Source organism: Falco rusticolus, chromosome 4 (assembly GCF_015220075.1).
Source record: "Falco rusticolus isolate bFalRus1 chromosome 4, bFalRus1.pri, whole genome shotgun sequence".
Classification (NCBI taxonomy): domain Eukaryota; kingdom Metazoa; phylum Chordata; class Aves; order Falconiformes; family Falconidae; genus Falco; species Falco rusticolus.
The window spans coordinates 45,095,019-45,117,669 of record NC_051190.1 but is presented as its reverse complement, the minus strand read 5'-3'; the positions used below and the strand labels follow the sequence as shown (position 1 = coordinate 45,117,669).

General features: G+C 42.0%; 1 protein-coding gene across 1 annotated transcript in view; it reads right to left on the bottom strand.

Moving 5' to 3' along the window:
* Nucleotides 1-22,651, bottom strand: part of ELL (elongation factor for RNA polymerase II) — a 53,979-nt gene that overhangs the window by 9,151 nt on the left and 22,177 nt on the right. Inside the window, exons 2-7 of the mRNA XM_037383642.1 lie at nucleotides 17,997-18,044; nucleotides 12,498-12,619; nucleotides 12,042-12,205; nucleotides 8,832-9,085; nucleotides 5,654-5,778; nucleotides 2,544-2,640 (exon numbers count right to left, since the gene is read on the bottom strand). Of these exons, the coding sequence (XP_037239539.1) occupies nucleotides 2,544-2,640; nucleotides 5,654-5,778; nucleotides 8,832-9,085; nucleotides 12,042-12,205; nucleotides 12,498-12,619; nucleotides 17,997-18,044 (810 nt within the window). The remainder of the gene's footprint in view (nucleotides 1-2,543; nucleotides 2,641-5,653; nucleotides 5,779-8,831; nucleotides 9,086-12,041; nucleotides 12,206-12,497; nucleotides 12,620-17,996; nucleotides 18,045-22,651) is intronic.

Here is a 22,651-nt window from a genome sequence, read left to right as displayed (position 1 = left end):
TCAGACCTCTGGAGCAGGGAGGGATTTACAAGTTCTGCATTTTATTCCCAAATGATTTTACCAACTCTGTGGTCACCAAACCTCACCCTTGCAATACCACTCCTTCCTCTTCTCAAGAAAGAGGCATTTCCCAGAAGAGGCGAGAAAGCGCCAGCTGTTAAGTTCTCAGAATTTAAGGCAAAAAGAGGACGTCTGCAGTAGTTTTAAAAGCCACGTCACACGGGCCAACATGACCCGAGTATCCCTTTTGTAAATCAGGAGCCCAGAGAGAGAAGCGGTTCCCAGCTGTCCCCATCAGCTCTACCTGGACTGTCACAGGCAGGGCTCGGAGCAGCTCTGTGTGCCCACACCTCCTAGTAAGCAGTTGCCTACAGACTGTGGGTTAGTCTGGGGAAGCTGCACCGTGGAAGAACCCATCTGTCAGTCAGCAGAAAGAAGAGCTCAGTGCAGAGACAGAAATACAGCTGTTGGGCACAGTCCAGCCTGAGCCATCCAAAATTACCTTGAACAGCCCATCAGTGCAGTGGTGTGTGCCTGCCCGGCAGCACAGGGCTGCAGAAACTCTGAGGAAAGATTATTTAGTGCTCAGAGGAAAACAAGCAATCGTTCTGGTTATTTCTTTTGGATATTTTATTGTTTTCTTTATGTCTCAGGCAGGACTGTTGTGCGTTTGCAAATGGAAATTTTGTTCTGTCACCGACGTGCAGCTGGATGCATGGCTGCTTTGTCAGGGAGCCACTAATTTGCTCCTTTCCCCCCTCAGTTATTATTTCTCTTTGCTAACTCCAGAGGTCTCAAGGACACTGCTCAGTGGTAGGAATCCTTTCCGCCTGTCAAGGTAATTAGGAAGAGGAGCTGCTCATACACCACAGAGCTCAAGGGGCAAGGACAGCATGTCAAACCGGCTTTGCAACATCACTGCCTGCCTTCCCAGCAGCACACAAGCAGTGTCCATCTCCCAAAAGGAGGGGCCATTCACTGGGACTACATGCCTCCAAACAACTGCCATCTTTTCCCATCCCTTCTCTAAAGCCAACGAATCCCAGCTTCACCTCTTTGGTTACAAGGTGGCAGATGCAATGAGATGCATACTCTACCATGCTTCCTCAGAATTACCAGATCTTCTCCCCCCCCCCCCCCCCTTTCTTTTTCACCTTCATTCCACAACTGAACTTTCCCAAAATATTTTGCATTCCAGACTACAGAATCCCAGTCCTCTGCTGGGACTGCAACCATTAGCAGGCATGCCTTCTCTAAATAGAAACTACAGCTACAGAGTATCAAAAATAATGACAGCTTACAATAAAAAGCTGTCTGTGGCTTGCTGTCTGACACAAGCCATGTTAGGAGCACTGCTACAAAACACTTAAGATTCCATGTTCAGTTGCCTCTGTTTCACTAGCCTTTTGTAGATCCAAACCAATCAACCACCCAATGAAAATTTGGAATGGGTCATCTCAAGAGATCAGAAACATCCCCTACAGACCTTCGCATCTTTCCAAATATGTACAGCCAGAAGCAAGATGATTTTTCAACCTATGTTTTTTCAGAATCAGGTTAAGAAAAACCTCAAGACCAGCCTCTGAACAGCGTCGTGTCTTTCCAAGCAAACGAAGGGGACCGTTCTTTATTCACCAGCAACATGCCCACAGCAGAGCAGAAGAGGATTTGGGATTAGCTACCTGGCAAACAAGTTGCACAGTTCTTGTTCTCAATAAAGACTTGCCTCCCTCTCGCTGCCAGAAAGCACGTAATTTCTTTACCTGTTAATATTCTTTGCCACTAATCCTCAGTGTGTCTGTCCAGACAAGTAGGCATTACACATTCCGTTGGCAGGAGGAGAATAAATACTCTACTTGTCTGGGCTGACCCACAGTGGAGAAGAGAAGCCGGCATTTCACAATGCTAGCAAGAAATGCCTGTGCTAAGAGAAGAGTGAGGACAGACTCTGCTTCACACACTAGCAAACACAGCTCCTTCGCAGTTCATTATTACAGAAGTCAAAATGTACTCTTCACAGCTCCATGCACTGGCATCTCAACAAATCAGAGAGCAGACCAACCTGCCCCTGATCTGTCACAGCAATTAGGTTGCAAAAGGTCAAGGTTTTTAATAACTCAACCATGTTTGGGAGCTACTTATTACTGCTTCGTTCCAGTCAATTATTAGTAATGAGTAAAACACAAGCTCATTCTCCCAGGAACTCCAAGAGGGATGTAGGCACTGTGAAAAAAAATTTAGCCCTTAAAACTAAACCTAAGACACACTGTCAAAGATCCTCCCCATAGGCCGTCACTGAACCACATCCAGAGGAGAAACAGATGCTGAGGAAACCCAGAATTAGACTAACTTAATAAAGCAGAAATAAAACCCAACAACTTATTAACCTAAGAGCCTCCAGCAGCAGGTGATTACAGTGTGCAGACAGGCTGAACAGCTCAGCCCGGACCTACGTCCAGCAACCAACTCCATCAAAAGCAGATGGAGCCAAGTGCTGGCTCTGTGCTAGCCAGACCCAACACCCTTGGAGAGGGATAACCTACCTGAGGAGGAGAGCTGGAGTTCACATTGTCTTTTGGTGGACTCAGGGAAGGCGCTTCTCCTTGAAAACCACTACTGTTCTGCGGCTGACAGAGTTTCCTGAAAGACAGAATTCAGGGCTGTTCAAATCCCATGCTTGACAAGCCAACAGATGGTATTTCAGATCTTCCTGCAGAGCAAAGAGCCTTTTTGTGGGCTCAAGTTCTGGCTGCTTGAAGATTCCATGCAAGTAGAAACTGTAAGTGTCTGAATGAGCTATCTCAGACAAAGATCTAGGAAGAAGAAACTACTACAGGAAAATACCAATCAACAACACGTGGCAATCGCTGATCTCTCTCCTGCTTTCCCATGGTTTTTGTAATTCTGCAAATGGAGGTAACACCTTGGACCAACACTGCCGCTGGTGTGACCAGGAGGGAGGAGGCAGACACAAGAGAAGATTCCCTACTGAGGATGGAACTTATTTTCCGACAGTTTTACCTCTTTCCTCTTGAGCTGGTGACACAAGCATTACAACAAATGAATTACAACCTTAGAAGAGTGATCCATATAGAGATTAGCAATAAAACTGGCATTGAACTTCAGAGTGTATAGGATATATGTATATTCTTGCTACCGATTGCAATACAGCTCAATAAGATATTAATTTTGCTGAGTTTGCCTCGCCCAGTAAAAATTGACTTAACAAGATAATTCAGAAAGGCAGCACACTGAAAAGGGACCGAAACTCAAGTTCAGATGTTGATGAGTAAGTTCTCCCACTCATTAGCACCATTAAAACAACTTTTTACAGTAACAACAGTCGTCTTTCAGAAGCAAGCCCCTCTGGGTCCAGGAAAAGCAGGATTATAACAGGAACTGTTACCGTATTATTGGTCCACTAGGATTTACATTTAGGGCTTCACAAGTTGCATCATGCAAAATAGTGCTACTCTGATCTGTATTTGCCCCATTCAACAAACAACAGAAACCTCTTGTAGCAAAAAAAAAACCCCTACAATGCAAATCATTCTAATCACGTAAGTGCGTTAATTCACATTCATGCTGGGTATCTCCACTCCCCACTGCCCAAGGGGCTCTCTAGATCTCGGAGTAAAGTTTCACACCACACCAGCTTTGCCCTACTCTTCTGACACCAGCCAGATTGCACGTATATTAATCACCCAGGAAAAACTACTGTTGCATCAAGTTGCAGCTGTCAAGCTGAAAAAAAAAATTGAGGGTTAAAGGTTTTAATAAACTAGCTCTGCAGTCATTTTGTCACCAGCTGTACAGCTTAAATAACCAACATCTAAATTCTTCCACAAGAGACTATAATCTCTTTTAAAGCACACATTTTTCAAACATTGGGAAGATTATTTCAGAGATAGAGCCCGTGACATTACAAGATTTTCTTTTAACCTGAGCTCGAACCTTCAGCCATATTGCAGCAACATCTAGATGTCTGCAGCTTCCCTGCTGTCCTGGCTTCAGTTGCTGCTTTGTTTAATTTTATTTAGAACAATCTCAACAGCCACGTATCAACTCAAGAAAAGTACTCAGAAACTGTGAAAACAGGAAGGGAACAGTGATATTCCATAAACACAGCAGGGAAAGTGGCTTTTGGATGCTGTTTGACTAGCCTGAGCAACCTTGTCACATCTCCTAACATGTTAATTATGGATTTAAAAAAAGTGAATGAAAGATGACTACTTTCAGTCCAGCGACTCTTGTAACAGCAGAAAACCATTTCACCCCAATGGTGAAAGAAGGATAGAAAACACAAACAACACGAGGAAAAATGAGTCAAGACTAACACGAGCAGTTAGATATAGTTTTAATATTTGCAGATGTGCTAATTATTGCAGTCTTCGAACCACTGAGTGGCAAGCGGACCTGAAAACCGAGAGGGCATTTAACAATAGGCTGGATCCAGGCAACCACACAGACCACCACAGCCACTATGTGAAGTCCTGCGTCTGCTGCCTGTGCCTTTTTTGTGAATGTTTTTCTACTGTCTTCAACCCTACATGTTTTTTCCATTTTGTAGCCTCATTACCTGCACTGGCTGAGCGGGTCTTTGTTTGTACAGTTGAATACATCCTTTCCAAGGTCTATTTTTAGACCTTTGCATAACTGAATGCCACAATTCTAGAAAAAGCAGTAAATGTTGCTTTCTACAGGGAGAAGTTAACTCTTTTTGAAAGCCATCAAGATTGCATGGCAGTTGTATTTTTCCTTTTAATTACAACTCAACATCATGGCCATTTAAACGAGCTTGATTTTTCTTTAGCACGCCAAGGCACTTTAAGTGCAAGTTTCTGTTGGTTTAACAAAGTCTCATCTCCAAGCCCACTGTGCTTTCAAATCATGGAAACTGTTCAAACCGAGCATGCGCTGCTCGATCTAAACCAAAAGTGCAATAAAACAGCTCTCAGGACCAAGTCAAGTAAAATCTCTACCTACATTACAAAATCTGTACCAAGTCAGTACAAACACACTGAAAACCCAGAGAGGGAAATATAAACACTCAGAGCAGAATTCTCCTTCAGAAACCTGGGAGATACGTTCTCTTTCCCTGCTGCCTGCCAGCCAAAAGCTTCCAAGCTTGGAGGCTTCACCTAAGGAAATATATCCATAGAGGAAAAAAGTCTTTAGCAAACAAAAGAGACCAAGCTATCATCTCGACTCACTCTGTTAAGGGCTATTTTCATGAGGGACCATAAGAACAGGTATCCCTTGGACAGCGAGGATTAAATGGACACATTTGCCATAACCCGCTCACCTCCCAGGATTTGAAACCACCTTGTTAACTCTGTTAACTTTTAAGTGTAATAGTTTCTCTTCCCCATCCTTTTTGCTTTTAGTATAATGATTTAAATCATTATACTAAAATATAATGATCACACCAGGATGACATGAAGAGTGCATCCCCTTCGATATTCAACTTTACTCAACTTCTACAGCTGTCTAGATGACAAACAGATTTACTTTTGTTAAAAAAAAAAAAAAAAAAAAGGTCAAACACTCAACTTACCATAGTCCTAGTGACTTCGGTTACCCTGATTTATACCAACTGACCTGGCCCAGTACTTTCAAGCTCCAGATGATATTACAAAGTTGGAATAATTACCGAACAAGTATCCTCTTCAGCAACTGCTGATCTCCTTCAGAGTAGCCAGGCCAGTCCTTCTGCACTTCTTTGTATACACAATCTTTCAGTGTGAAAGTGCTGTCCTTGGCACTCAGATTTGCCACCTGAAACAAAAGTAATTTGCAAAAAACCATCAGTTTAATTCTCACTTGTTCTAATGAAAGAGATCTAAGACAACAGGCAAAATCTCAGCAGACTTTAAGGGCAGTTAATAGTGTCAGAGAACAAGGAGAGACTTTATACTTCATTTCCTGATTATTTAATCAAACTGCACCTTTCCTTCTGCCCTGTCATCGCAATAATTTATAATGAGTTTCCAAAGCATATGCAGTTTACTGGGAAAAAGTCATATCTAAACAGATTATTAAGCTTGGGTAGTCTGGAATGGTACAATGTAAGTTTATGGAAATACACCCTAATGGAAACAGGCGGTTCACTTATCACACCTGTCCAATTAGAATGGTGCAGTTTATTAGCTGACAGAGGAACTCTTGCGGTGATAGCTTAGTTAACAATTGCCAGAAGATAATTTTTCACTAACAAGCCAGGAGCCCAGGCAACAGAAAGCTACCTTCCCAAGGAGCAGCCAGGAGAATGAATGCCTTGCAGATATATAAGGCATCAGGGAGCTTGCAGACCACACCATGCGGTTCAGTGCATTAGGATCATATGCTGGATTTCATCAAAAACTTTTCCAAGGCATACTTCAGGGCAAGAACAAAACCTGTGATTACCAGCTTATAACCCAGGGGTTTACAATAAAGCACTGCACCTAAATCATGTCCTGCAGTTAGCTCGGTACACTTGCACCAGAAGCTTTCTGACATTTTATTTAATTCTGCCGTGTAGTTTCCCCACAAAACTCCACATGGTGCCTACACGGATAGGAAACACTGCTGGAACCAGCAGAATTGTATTAGAATGGAAACAACTTGTTAAGAGTTATCCCACTTTAATCAGTCTTTCCACTGCTTGACTGAAAATTTAACTTCTTGCTGCTGGTTACACATCTGAAAAATACAATATTAGCACAAATAAAAAAGCCCCGATTAAGAAATGTTCGATAAGACTGTATCTGTGAAGAGCTTAGGTGATGTGTAGAACACTGCAAGTTCAGAAAGGAAAAAAAGCCAAGAATTTGTTTTTATAAAAGAGAAGCGCGGGTGCCAAATGCTATGCCCACAGCCAGGCTGAGCAACTGGCAAAGCCAGCCACTGTGTCCCAAACTCACTGCTTTAGCCGCTCAGTTTGAAAACTGTTACACTTGGAACTTGAAAATGCTTTTATTCAGTCAGTGGAAGATACTGTGCATCTGTTAAAGGATTAGTGTTCTCCATTGCTCACCCCATGCAGGAGATGGTTGTGCTTATGAATTTTTATTATCCACACAGCAGTAAGACAGCCTCAGAAAAGCAAGTGAAGGAGTGGAAAGTCTTGAACTAACTGAAGATGCTGTTAATTCCCCTGCATTTGCTTTAGAGTGACTATGACCTAATATTAAACCCCTATGAATTTAAAAGCAAAAAGCTGCAGAACTAATACAGCAAAGCTCTCCTGATAAGCAAAAAATAGAAAGCACAGTTATCAGTTTACATGACAAACACTTTGTTTTTCCTTTCAGTTCTGTCAGCTTTCCAAAATCCTGAGCCAAAATACAAGAAGAATTTGAGCTGTGTTTTACATTTAGAGATCCCAATAAACATGCCCAAGAGACAAAAGCAAAGCCAGGTTCTTTTCCAAAAACTCTTCGAGAATCTCTCTGGTTACTGCACCTCCCTGCTGCGGGAGACATGCTGCTCGGCAAGGCTTGTAGCCCAAGCAGAAGAATTTTCTCTGCACAGAGGCTGAGAGCTGCTACCTCCTTGTTTTGCTAGTGTGGGACTCCACAAGCTCCACCCCAGGCCTCCCAAAAATAGAAACCTTGCAAAATGAGGCAAAAAGGCCAGCAGGAACACAGAGTCCTCCGAGAGATGCAAGAGTACAATGAAACCCACACCTAGACGTATTTAGACATGTAGCTTTAACGCAGCCTGTAATTTTTAGCTTATCTGTGTCTGCTTGTGGATGGGAGCTGAAAGGAGATTAAGTTTACGAGCAATACATTTACAGCCAAATCACCATTTAGCCCAATCGGGCTGACACTGTGGACACTGCCAAACACACCGCTTGCCTGCTAGGGGTTTGGGAGAGCATCAATAAAAGGTGACTATCAGAAACAGGATTTCTAGTATTGATACACATTTAAAGCATTTGAAAGGATGCTCAAAAGAATTCTAGCACTGCTGGAAAACTAAGGGCTACAGGATTAAAATCCAGGGAAAGAGCAAGTTGTGCCAGCAATAACTCTATTTTCAATATGATCTGTCCCATGCCCTTGGGCAAACTAACTCCTTGCTTCTCATTCTTTTCAGCTATGGAAAGGAGTAAAAAAAAAAAATAATCCAATACAGAAGAGGGCAGCTGCAGCATTTAAATAAACATCCATGATATGTTTTGCGCTGCAAGAGCAATAAAGGTATTTACTGCAATTCCTAAAATGGCACCTTCAACATGACTTGAAGTGTTAAGAACTGATTCAGCTCGGAGACAGCTTTCACACTTGACATACAAATAATATGCTTTGCAAGAAGCTGCATGATCTTCACACCTAACCAGTTGCACTTCCAAGCAGGAAAGGCATGGGTCTGAACAATCCTAAGACGACATACAGCTTAGTGGAGAGGGACATTATTTTTTCCTTCACAAAGGAAACATTATATGGACCAATACAGAACGTGTTGCTTTATGTCCATGTTAATAAAAAGTATGCAGAATAGATTCACAGGTTATAACAAATCAATGAGCTTGTAGATCCTCTGTTAAGAGGATCCTCCCCAGGAGCAACCAGAAGCGTTCCTCTTAAGTGCCTGATCTGGTGAACTAAAATCATACAGCTTAGTTGCATACACCTAAACTGAGGCGTATACACGAGAGGCTTCTACTATCTCTAGTAAAATAGTAACGTGAATTGCAAACTTTGGTCACACACGGCCTTTAGAGAAACATTCAGCTGCAGCTCCGAGATACACAGGTTACGTTCAGACCCGTACCGAAGGCACGACCATTCTGAGAAGACGTTTCCCTTTACCTAAGTTGTTGCCTTCATCAGAGTACAAACCTGTTGCAGAAGGTTGTCCAGCAAATCCTTGTCCTGCTGAGAAAGTCCATCCTTCTGCAATCTGAGAATAAGTTCAGGTTTCTTATAAGGCTTTAGTGCCAGTAAGTGCACAACCCTATCTTTGAAGGGTCTCTGAGAAATCGCACTATTGCCTCTCTTTATTGCACTGGCAAGGTTGACTGGCGTTGGGCGCTTCCTGGAGGGAACAGCATCGGAAGCTCCTGGTGCAGGTTTACGCACCTGAACCTTTTTGCCTAAAATGAGATGAGAATAGTGAACTGCAGCAGTCACCTTGCAAAGGCCAGTGGTCTGTCAACACGTATATGGAGTTCATCACACCATCTGAAGTGCCAGAAGATGACAACGAAGGACAAACACAACCAGCACACCCCATCCATTCCGATACGCTGCTGGAATGAGTATCCCGTGAGTTTTATGATTTGTGACAAGCTTGTAACAAGTAAACAGCAACACCAAGCTCTGGAAACCTGAGTATTATTGGCCACAGGCTTACATAAAGCTCTCTTTGTCTGCCAGCTTTTCATTTATCCCAAGTGCATGCATCCCCACGGTTAATCTAACCATTTTCCCTCCCTATGAGAAGAAAATTCTGCATTATTATGTAGAAGAGTCGAAATATGGAGTGGAAAGACCAGAACTGGTCAACGAGCGGCTCCCTGCTGCTGATCTCAGCAAAAACGCTACTCCAGCAGATGTTTCTGCTTTTAGAACAATAGGAACTTTATGGGGCTGGGTCCACCTCCCTTCCCCCCGCCAAACACAGCCACATGAATGGGGTCTAACACTGATACATTAGCCTATTCATTAGTGTGCCGTCTATTCCAACAGAATAACCCCTTCTACATTGTAGTGGTAACTGCTTTGCCCTCCAATTTCATTTACGTATACGTGAGAACACAAAGCTGTCTCAAAAGTTCATCTCAAGCCCTCAGAGGCAGCTTCCCCAACTCTGTCCCAAATGTGGTTCTTAGTTTCTGACTGCATTATACAAGAATTCATTTTTCCCATTCCTACTGAAAAACAGCTTTAACTAGAATCCTCACACAAGTCCCACATCACTTACTAAAGTGCAAATCAAAGAATTTTACTATTTTGAATACAGAAACAGGTCAAAGTCAGGTTCCTGCTACCAAAGGCAAAACCAGCAATTCAAGAAAAGAAAATGTCTATGTTCCAAAGTCTAAAATATGGAGATGCAATCAATAATCACTTCAGTTCAAGAAAGTGACCTTCACTAGGACAAACAATATCCAGCATTTACTGCAAGAATTTTGGAGGTTTATTTCAGCATGGCAATTCCCTGCTGCTAGGAAGCAACGTTTTCAACTGAGTCATCTGAAGATACTGGTGATTGTCTGCAGTGTTTATTTTACTGAAACATAGATTGCGTAACTGAGTCCCCATTTCCTGGCTTTTTATTACGCACCATGCTGATGCAAGTGCTACCCATCGTCCGCAGGGCTGAGTTAAGAAGAGAGGGAGAAAAACAACAATTCACATGTTAAATATCCCAAAATTCAGAGGTCAACTGGACTTCGTTTCCAGAAACAAGACAAGAGAAGATTCGTCAGCTTTCTAGAACTCCCTTAACTCTTGCCAGGTCATGAACAGCAAAACACATTGGGACATTTCCACTTAAGGCTGGAGCCAAAATGCGCAATGATAGGAAAAGAAAAAACTAAGTTAAGCCAGAGCACAAAGTCTTTTAAAATATTCATATGTGTGCATATATATATGTATACACACACATTTAGTGTATAGATGAGCACACACACACACCCCCGCAGACATATCAGCCATCTATTTACATATATGTTTGATTGTGTTAGTTTACATCTATACTGTTCTGTTGATCTCTAGTTTCAACATTTTATATAAGTTCTTCCACATCTGAGCTGCCTGGAATGACTCCACTGACGTTTAAGTGCTGAGCTCCGTGTTCTCATGGAAATGTGAGAGCCAGGCTTCTCCCTCCAGACTAGCCTGCAAGTGAATCAGCTGATGGTGCTGGCACACCAAATACGTGCATATCCCACAAGAGGACTGTCCTTGCCCAGGCTCTTCCTCCTTGGACCAACGCTTTCCTCCCGTCTTAAAACACTGACACCTTACATATGCAGCATGCACTCCACTGAACTGCTTTTTCCATGGCTGAACCTCCATTTCAGAGAGGCAAATGTTTCAGCAAGAGTATTTTTAAAATCAAAAAAGTTTCACTCTTTCTTTCCAGGAAGCAATTTGCTTGGAAAAATCTTCTCCCTCACAAGCCCAACAACTTCATCCACTTACTGTAATGTTCTCAAATATAAAGCTAAACAAAATAATCTTCTAGTCTACAGGAAATCAATGCATTTCCTTCCTGATTACTATCTTATTTCTCAGCTTTGAGCACTTGGCTGATAAAACAATGAGTCAGGGTCAGTTCTACATTTTGCAACTCACCATTCTCATCACAGACATCCTCTGAGAAGAGACTGGCTACAGATCACATAGGTTGCAGAAAAAACAGCTGGCTCAAAGAAACAAAACAACAAAAAAAAACCCCAAAACTCTGCTGTCTGGTTAGGATTTGTGCCCTAAGTTGGTGTACCAGACTGAGGTTAAGCAGGGACCTGGGCGCAAAACTAGGTCTCTGCAGGCTCCTTCTGGAGCCTGCTGATAATTTGCCACAGTTTTATTTCCTCCCCTAAGATTCTCCCTTTTGGTATCACAATAAGATGGTTTGTTTAAGGCTGCAAGTCAGCGACTGCATTAGTCTCTTTGTTTATTAACACAGGGCCCTGCTATCTGCATCCTAGATGTTGCATGCTGTGGTCTGAAGCGCAGGCACACACCAGATGTGTGACAACGGCAGCGGTACGTTTTAGCTGACTTTGCTAGGAGCACAGACTTCTGATGGATCAGCAGTATGCTCTCAGCGTCATCGCATGACAAATATGAAATAATGCCAGAGTGATGTGACTGCACATGGACAACCCTCAGAGGCCACGCAAACACCACCACGTATGTTCTAGGGTGAAGATGGAAGCCGTGAAGAAGTCCCAATACAAGGAGAGTAGCAGCAGCCTAATAAGTCAGATACCCATAAGGAACTACCAGGTACTTGTTAAAGACCCATGGTCAAGCAAACACGCCAGCATTTGACTCCAGAAGCTCGAGAAGACACCCCCACATCAAGTTGCTGCTTACCGACGTATCTCCCCCCAGGTTTAATGACTATAGCGCTGCGGCTGCGAGTCTCCTCCTCTGCCTGTGCCATGCTTTGCCTCGCCTTCTGGTAGGAATCATCCGTAGCGCACACGGTGATTTTATCCTGTATGCTTCCAAGGCAATCCAAATGGATATTGCCATTGCTGCAAAATAAAATGCAATGGAAAAGGATACTCCCAGCACTGCAAATGGGCACATCTCTGTCACTGGTGAATAACTGCGGTTGCATTATGATAGGAAGGGACAGAAAGAAGCTGAGAGGTAAACAGATTCTTCTGTGAGTGCCTCCTTACCCAAGCATACACACAAACAGATCAGAAAGACTAAAAAGAAAGAACACTTACTAAGTTTTGTTCCCATTTGTTAGGGAAAAGATTCTACTGCAGATAAGGAGCGAGGGGGGAAGGCAAGATTTGCTTTTGATGTACCACTCACCTAGATACATACTGCTGGATACAGTCAAAACTCCCTTGGGGGCTGTCCTTGCCAATATTTGAAAGATAAAATGTGAAAGTCCGCACTTCCGTAGGTCGATCAGGCCTTGGAATTGCGATGTGCTGTTTGTAAGGAGAAAAATATTGGTCACTTGGGTAGCCCACACTAACACAAAATTCAATTTTTCTGCAGTCACTATGCTTTTAGCCATTTTGCAATCCACTACAAGCACAACATATGGATTACTGCATAGGAGACTATGAAGAACAAGAAGCCTCAAGAAGGATTCAAGTCAGAAAAACTATGTGCACTGAGAAGATAAGGTAACAGAGGTAGACAGATGTAAAGAACAGCTAAAGAGACAGCTATATCTGTAACAGAACAGAGATCTGAGCCGGCGGCTTGCTGCCTTTCAAAGTGGAGCCCACAATAACCTTGTTCTAGGAATTTGACCCAATTTTATTGATTCAGGCTCAAATCAGACTTGCTACCACTGTTTATATTCAATTTAAAGCACTTGAGACTTGTTTCTTTAGAATTAGTGATCCAGCACTAAACATAGTACAAGCCAGGTCACTAGGTAGCATGCTTATTCTTTTTTAAGAGATTATAATTCCATAACAAGATTTCATGGCTCACAGTAGAGTGTGACGCTGCTGCTAAATTAAATATTTAATCAAGCATTAAGTGTGCTCTGCAGACAACTCTACAGCGATCTGCATTGTTTTTCTCCCCACAGCCATTCATTTTTCAAAAGGGAAACTGTCTCCCCTCTGCGTTCAAGATCCAACATAAATCTCAGCATCCGAGCTCTACTAGCACATCAATATTTGATAATTAAGATGGCTTCCAGAAAACGAGACAGAAGGAACATCAGCTTCAACCTATTTTAGACTACACTCTACCACACAGATTTATATTTACCCAGATCGCCACATACACACACAAAATATATACGCCTGGCAAACCAACTCGTGGCATCCACATATGACTGCGCTCCATAAAACATCACTGCTGGCACAGAAGGGTTTCTAGGTGGTTTCCCTTTGACCTCAGATGTCTACAGCAGCCTGGAAACCCAGTGCATCTGTGCCACTCTGCTAAACCACAGGGATGTTCTCAGAAGCGGCAAGAAACGCCTGCGTGACCTGCGCTGAGCTGAGCCAGCGCAGCATTTTCCATCTACCCTCTGCAGAGCCCAGCTATTCTCCAGCCAGCCCTCAGGACAGGCTTCCCTTCTTTTGAAACGGCAAGCCAAGAAACCCAGACTCCAGCCATGTTTTATCCAGAAGAACAAGTTATCCCCTGTGCAGTCCCAGGATCCGGATCTAAAAATACTCGGAGCAGATTTGGTGGCCGTCCGGGCGCTGCCGACCTTCCAGCAGCAGCAGCTGAGCCCTGTTATCTCCCCTGCCAAACACGCACCACAGCCTTGAGCCCTTAATCTGTCCCGGCACCCTCTGCCCCCACCCATCCAGAACAAATAAAATTCTCTTTTGCTTTACAAGCGAGCTGAGAATATGCACAAAGTCAAAGTTATGTAAACAGCAGATTGTGGGTATTTCGCAGTTGGCACTGTTCACCCACTAAGGGAAATTTGCTGGAAACGGGGCACGAAGGTAAATGCGAAGGGGTTGTTCAGCTTCTAGCGCCCTTCGTTGGGCTGCCCGCGGTGGGTTTGTACAATAAAACCTGGAGGATGTAACCAAACAACATGTTCACACACTAAAATAACTTTCTTCCAGCTTCTGATTTACCATTGTAAAAAAAGACTGCCCCGAGAGCCCCAGATGTGGCATTTTTGTATTTTCTGCACCTTCTGCAAAGGAGGTAAAATGAGGCAGGAGTGAGAGAGTCAATTCAGCATTGTGTTGCTCGTTCCAGTACTGAAAAGTTTAGCATATGCAAACTGGCCGTTATCTAGGAATTATTTTTAGCCGAAACAGAAGGTTTCTCAAGCCACCAAATCAGCATGGTAACTGCTTTGAGGGAGCCCTAATTTTGGTGTTGAGTATTACACCAGTAACCATAGACACTTAAAAATAGCTCAGTACAGATGTGACTTCTGTTTTTTCTCTTTCAAGTGATGTTCATCTGTGTACAGCTCATTCTGAATGGCAATTTCACCTTCCTCTATTAATACCAGCCTGAGTTCATCCCAAGAAACAGGGGGAAACGTCGTATTTTCCAATCATGTAAGTTAAGACGTTTTGTTCCTAACAGTCATATTTAAGAAAGCTGCACGCACTTACATCTAGCTGGCACCTGAAGGTGGTTGGTATTTTCCCCAGTTCAGTTCTTCCCCACTCCCCCCAACTCTGCTCCCGGCCCAGTAAGCACCTGCAAATTTGACCCAGCCTAAGCTCTAATTCTGCACATGCTTTTACCAAAATAGAATAATCTTCAGCCTTTCTTATACAGTTATCAGCTACCACGGTTTGTAATGCTTTGGTACTCAAGCTCTTAAACTTAAAATTTACATGCACATTGAAATGAGCAAAATGCTCAAGACTCCATATAAACTTACAAAACTATCTAAGAAAATCCAGTTCTTGATGAAAAACTAACAAACAGGTACTGCTCTTAAGGAATGTCCAGATAGTCCCACGTCAGCATCTCAAAGCAGATTAACACTCTGCTAATTACGACCTAGTTACTACTATTGAAATTCTGATTATTACAGTGTAATCAACAAAACTAGCATCGCTATAAAGAAACACATCCCAAGGCAAAGATCATTTACAGCCCATAGTTTATAAAAACTCTTGTGAGATCCAATCCAGACCAGGATCGATCCAGGAGGGTTTTGTCCCCTGCCACCAAAACGCCTGGTTTGTTTTGGGCTAGAACCACTGACATCCTCCTTCAGCATCTGGCCAACAGAGCTGCCACCTTGCCAACCCCGTGTTTTATTCCTGGCCAATTCCCTTCTCTACTTAATTAAGAGCATTAAATATGAAGGGAGGTTTTTTCACTGTATTAGAAGCCGAGAGCATCCTTGACAGCATTTATTAAACTAACACTGGGAATAGGTAAAAGATGACATGGACACAGTAATTTAAAGGCTTCTAGAGAATTAAATTAAGGAAGCAGCAGTTTGTGTTCAACTCTTATTTTATGTCCTGCCTCTCTGAGTCTACTCAAGTACTTTAAGCTCTTCCTTCCTGCGAGAGGGATACTTACACGGAGAAGCCACGCTATTAAAATCTCCTGTCACTGGACACTGCTTTAAATCGCACTCTGACATTTGTGCTACATATAAAAACTTCCACCCTCAAAAATCAGTGGAAAGTCTTCTCCATAGCAACATTTGTTAGGAACCAAAATAGGAAGGCAACAAATTGAGGAATTAAGGTATAGTGGAAGAAAGTGTATTCCAAAACTAAACAGCTAAACAAATACATTTTAAGGTCATCATCTGAACTTGAGAACTTTATTAAATTACTGAAATTATCTTTTCAGTCCAATTGATAGGAGGCTCACTAGAAACAATTTAAAGCCCTGCAGTCAATTCCTTAATGCAGGGCATAATTGTGACATATACGAGTATACTACACTTAAAAACAGATGGTTATGCAGCTGCCAGCTTCTTGTCATACCCAGTAAAAATAATAATAAAAGGACAAAGAGCTCCTTCCATCTGCCCCAATTGAACTGGATCTCGCTTTCTTCAAAGCTCTACCTTTGGCCTTTACTTGACAGTGCAATTAATTAAACTGCTGAAAACGAGGCAAGCAGAGGTCAGCTCTGTGCTGCCAACATCCTCCTTCCACCCGCAATGCCCCAGCACTGCTCACACTGTGCAGGGCTCAGCGCTTTGCTCTTTACATGGCAACATCAGGCACAATCGTGCTGCTTTGCTCCTTTTCCATTCAACCCCCACCATAACTCCAGGTGACTGGCAGCTCTTTCACCAAAAACTCTTCTCTGGAAGTTACGGGCTCAAATACAATTAAGTGCATTAAGTATTTACTTTTAATAAGGAACTGCATAATTTGAAATTATTTTTAAGCATTATAAGAAACTGCATAATTGTAAAATAGGTTCTCTTTTGGTTAACCTGAGAATGCTCGGGTCCGTATCGGATCTGTGTGAAACCCGCTACAAGGAGAGCGCAAAGGCTGAGCGCAGTGGAGCTTTTTAAGCTGCTTAGATTGATTTTGCTACATTTCCTTCCAGGAAGAAGATTAAGTAAGAGAAGAAGCACTTCTATGACTTAAGCAGCTTTACAGGAAAAGTTAGGTGTTGAGCCTCGCAAGGTGCTCTACAAAGGGAAAGGAAAGCATCTGCAGTCTTTTTAGCTTCTTTATTACATGCAAAGCTGTTTGCTCATGTAATTAACAAATCATGCACTCTTAAAAAGTTTTCCTTGTCACACACTTCTAATTTTGCCAAACTTCAATTGCAGATTTTTATTTAAGCTTTCACACTGAGCTTTCTGGGAAGTTTAATTGTAAACAAAGTAAAAAACCTGGAAATTGCTCCTTTCTTTATTTCCCTGGACAAAAAGGTTTGTATTTTTCTTCTTAACTTATGATAACAATCATGTCTTTCCCGCTACACTTTGTTAGAGAACCATGTACTATTCATAAGACTAATATTGCATGGTAAAATGTGGGCAAGGAGAAATGTGCTAGACTGATGCCTACTTAATTCAAGCCTTTTTGAAAGTTTTGTTGTGCCACCACAAAAAATAAGTTATTTACAGTTGAGTTCAGATTCTTAAAAAAAAAATTCCCCTTCCTTATGCAGAGCACCAAAGTTAAACACATGCCATTTTGTATGTAAAAGATATAAATGACATTGTTAAGGTTCACTGAAGAGTTGTGTTACTTTACCAGAAACACTACCAATTAAATCTCAACGTTGTTAGGAACTGGCATGACAGACTGTTTCAAACGTCTATAAATATCTTGGAGGAGTTCAGGCATCAGAACAGAAGTAGTAAAACTCCTAAATGTAAGAAACTCTTGGTACTCCCAGAAACTGCCTAGCTGTTTAGAGCTGCCTATTAAATAAAGCTTCAGCACGCTCTCAGCGGCCTCCAAGCACTGCTACGGCAAATAATTGCTACCCATAAAGTCTTGCATCAAATTTACGAGGCTCGGCATGGCGTTTCCTCAGGACACAGGCGAGGTTTCCATGGATTGCCGCACCTACCACCGTACTGCCATCCGTGAACTTCCCACTTCCTTGTCCTACCCGACAGCATGGCCTTTTAAAACTAAATTCCAGCACCAGCAACACTACTGGTGCTATGGATTTACAGAGGTTAGAAAAGAAAAGGGGCGGGGGGGGGGGGGGGGCAGGGGCAGTTCTTAGAGATGATGGATGAGCAAACACTTCTTTTCTGGACTACATCTGAACTTCATATCACTCAGAAATAAGAGCATCATTCCTTAAACTGGAATAGGATGGACATACAGAACAAATAACTTACTCGGATTAATTGTATAAGCCAGTAAAGAACTTTCCAAGGCAACCCACATACAAACTTACCCCTTGGCTTCCTTGAAACTGGATTACCGGTTTTGATGTCACAGTATCCTACAAAAACAAGTTGGGGGGGGAGAAGAAAAAAAAAAAAGATTAGAGAAATTTAGAGCTGCAATATTCACTGCCAAAAAATACTTTCCTTAATTTTTCACCTATACTTTTTTTTTTTTAAGGAAAAGGGTTTAGGGAAGTACACAGAATTCCAATCAAGAAAATACAAGAACTCCTGGAACAGCGATTTGTACCTGAAAACAGATAGAACTGCAATGTCACCGGTGGTACCCTTATTTCAGAAAAAGAACAGCTCCAAGATAATACCCAGATGGGCTACGCTTAGTTCCTTCCTGACCCCTAAACCACATTTCAGGCACGGAATAGCTTAACTGTGTATCTTCGGTGCTTATGTAAGTTTTGAGTTCAACAGTGGATATTTGAGGGGAAAATTTATTACAATTCTAGGCCTGAGAACACACTAAGCGAATTTTTTCCAGTAGAAAGCTGGCAATCCATTGGGAAAGCAAACTGCAACTTCATTGCAAAATACTGTTGTTACGTTGCCCATTTCAACAATCAGCCTCTTCCTCCATACCAATTTGCTTACATTTCAAGAAGTCCTCCTCCTGCTAGCTCCAAAACCCTTTAAGTCTGCTCAAGACAGAAACACCACTGAATTTTAGCCTTTTTTGCACTGCAATCGCACTTCTTGCTTTGCTGTGATTTTACAAAGATCACAAAGGCTTTTAAATTAAAACTCTCACCTGAGGTCTCAATTATAGGGAAAGAAATAACATACGCAAGCCAAACCACGCTAAGGTTTAAAGAAAACCTTAAATTTCAGGAGAATTATTGCTTTATTAGTTTTATTTCCTAAGGCACAGTAGGAGACACCCTCCAGCAGCACAGGAGTTGTGCTCCACGGGGTAGGAAACCATGCTGCATGTGGGATCCCATTGGGAAGCCTTCCAAAGGGACAGAAGAGTTTACAAATAGGTTGAAACATCATTTAGAAGCAAACACATTGCCACATATACGAGAAGACACATTTCCATGGAAAAAATGCCAAGAAGAGTTTAGGAGACAAAGTCCAAACGGTGCATTTGTGTTGTCCTTTTTTGTATCACAGCGCTCGCATCTCCCGGTGTTGTAAGAGAATCTCGTCGACTTCCACAGGATTACAGAAACACACATTTACATTTAGCAGCAAAAGAGTTAACAGCTTAAAAGCCCATTACGTTTATCATCTCTCATAAAACCTTTCCAAATGCTTTCAGCCCAGGAGTGAAGAATCTAAGCCACAATACGCTGACACTGACAAAAAAAAAAAAAATCACTAGCAAAAAAATATCCTTCTAGCACAGACGAATAAGCTCATCCTAAGACAGTCTTCAGAGCCTTTTAAGAGCTCATCCACTAAGATTTAACAGATCTGCATCACACCCTAGATTGTTACAAGATATTTATGATGGTGAGTAAAGCAAGACTATACTTGAAGCTGACAGCACTCACTTTGTGTTGTATAGCAAGTTTTATAGACCTGAAACAACCTTTATAAAGAAACAATAAACAACATCTTGCTCTTCATACAGAGATCACTGAATTCCTTGAGTGCCACGACACTGCATACCACAGCACACTGTTCATAGACAGACTGGCCAGCTTTTTGTTCACGGTGTCAGCGTGTACTGTGCAATGTGTCCAGAAATTCATACAAACATACTTGAGCAAACAAGCATTTGAAACATTAGAAAAATCTGGATAAAAAATACCTCAGTGTGGATCTTGTCCAGCTAGTTACAGATTTGTGAAGTTCTGCAATTAATTCTGGAAAATCAGTTAAGTGGAATAGAAAGGTAATATGAAGCGCATAAGTAGAGTAACAAGGCAGTAACAATACAAAAGTACTGTTACACAAATCAGGACAAGCTTTAATTACAGAATTTATTCCCTAATCTACATATAAAATGGTTTGAAGTTAAATGTGTAATCTGAAACTCAAAAATGAGTGTTCACACAAGTTAAATGGCAAACATTAGCTTTATCTCCTTAAAAGCCCCAAAATACAGCATTTCTAGGCTCCGGAGTTGTCCGTGCCTCGGGGATGCTGGTGTTTGTGATCTGCTGTGTAGGAATATCAGTATTGCGACTCCTTGCCACTCCGCAGAAGGGATCACAGAGGAAGAGCTGTGTATTGGAAAGTTGTTGCACCAAGTTCCCCTTTTAGGGAGAGAAGGGGAAGGCTCCTGGCATCTCAGCAACCCCATCCCTGCACTGATACAGGCATCGCTTCCCTTCTGCTGATGCCCAATTCCTTGGCTACAGGTCATCTGAGAATGCTCATGGAAAAACACACACGCACACCCTAACCTGATTAAGGATATGAACTTAAGTCCTTGCATGGACACCTTCATTCAGAATAAAAGCAAACAGATGAATTAAGCTAAACCAAGTTAAAACCACGTTTCAATTTATATCTTCAGTTCATTTGGATTAGCTTTCTTGAATGTTCTCGTATGGACAAACCCCAGTTTTAAGGGGTTCTTGCTACCATTTCCAAAATCCTTCCGTCATCTTCTAAAGAGTCACCTGATTCTTCCTCAGTGATACCAAGACAGTGTACCTCCTTCCTTACAGTTCCCTGGAAATGCCATCCCATCCACCTTTAGTGGGAAAAAGGTCTTCCCTTTTAACTAAAAGAAGTCATCTGCTTGGTGGTACTGCTGTGGGTACAAGTCTGCCTTCTCCAGACTACACCAGCTTACAGGGTTCAGTAATCTTTGGTAAACCAAGGACACTGATGAAACCTCACCTTTGTGTCCAATTAAGAGACAAAATAAGACAGATCTGTCCAAGCAACTGGCCCCCTGCACAGCCTTATCTTCCAGCTAACAAATTGTAGCTTTGCTCTTCCACAAGGTTCACGATATTTAAGAATAGCTACTGGAAGCTGATTTAGATAAAGGCAAAGCTCTAAGCAAGAAAACAACAGTTCAAGTATTTTAAAGCAGTTGCCTGTCAGCCCAACCAACTTTCTGCTGCTGCCAGGTACCAGATGTTCTCCTCTACAGTTAACACACTCATCCATAATGGTGACAGCGCTGTTGAAGAGGTCCAAGCATGAATGAGCATGATTGCTGGGATGCATGGGGCCAGAGAACAAGCGATGTCATGGAAAAATAACAAATTTCTAAGCTATGCATACACTGAGAGCAAGCAAAGCCCCTTTAAACACACCTAAGACATTAATTACGTCTGCTCTGTGCTCGCTATTGTTTCAAAAGGCTTCCTGACGCAGGACTGAAAGGTTAGCAAATCATTACAACTTCTTCTCTATTTGCTAGTTTCTACAATGAATCTTTTAAGAAAACGCGTCAAGCTTCCTCCCATCTTACCCTAAGAGAAAATGAACCGTTTTAACAAACTGGAGAGTCCTTCATGCAGTCAAACTCACCGATGTCCTACAGCTCTACAGGAATAACTTCCAAGAAGAACATCCAAACTGCAAACATGCGGTTGTACTTCTCCAAGATCTACCCAACTTGCAGACAGACCCCAGTTATGTCAGGTGACGACAACCCACCATTTACTTCTTAGTAATTCAATTGCTTACTATCTGGAAGGTGCATTTCCATGCTTCTGTGCCCAGTTCACTGCCTTCCATAGCTCCTGCTGTGTATTCTTTGGGTACAGTGGAGAAATAAAGCAGCAAGCTTTCAAACACTAAAGCTAGGCTCCTGGGATGTCAACACAAATCAAGCGCCACAGACCCAAGCGCTTTTGGTCAGACAGTCCTCCAGATACCATCAGATTATTTTGGAAATCACAAGATTAAACCAAAAACTCATCCACAAAGCTCCCACAAAACATTTGTCTTTTATTAGCATGGTATTATGCTCATCTTCATCCTCATTAGCTCTCCTCTAGCCTGGGGAAGCTAAACACTTAATACGTACTCTGAAAACTCACAGAGACTGTGGCAATGTGCAAACAGTTCCTCGCACTTAAATACTCCAGATCTGGCACATGGAAGCTTGAGTGAAGAGTAGGAGGAACAAGAAAGTGTCAATAAAACACGCAAGAACTGAATGTAAAACTAATAAAAAACTTTATCGGGTATAATCAAAGCTGGCAAGAGGCTTTAAAAATTATTTAGAGTTAAAACTGGAGGGAATATTCCTACACAGGACTAGAAAGGACATTTGAAATCTGTCAAATAACCGATTGGAAACTTCCCCATTTCTTCAGGGAAATACAGATAATTAAAGAATACGTTGTTTCGAGAAGTTTTGTTATGCATTTACTGGAATTTATACTGGAGACAGTGTTATATGGAAAATATTTGCCTATACTTAGTATCGGTGTATTTGTCTGTTTTCTTGAATGTTAAGAGTCACAAATGCCGAGCAAAGCAAATGAAAGCTTATCCTTATTTATGTTGGAACAAGGGAATTATTTTCAGAATTTAAAGATTCTTGCAAACATTTAAAATTAGTAGCAAGAATTCCAATAAATACACAGAGAAACTACAAAGTCATGGTAACCCCAAGACTGGCATTAACAGGACATTTTGAACTGTCACATGCAATTCCAGCCAGGTAAACCTGCTGCTGCTGCACCTCAGAAACCAGTGAAAAAACATGAGAACAAACAGAAATCACTTA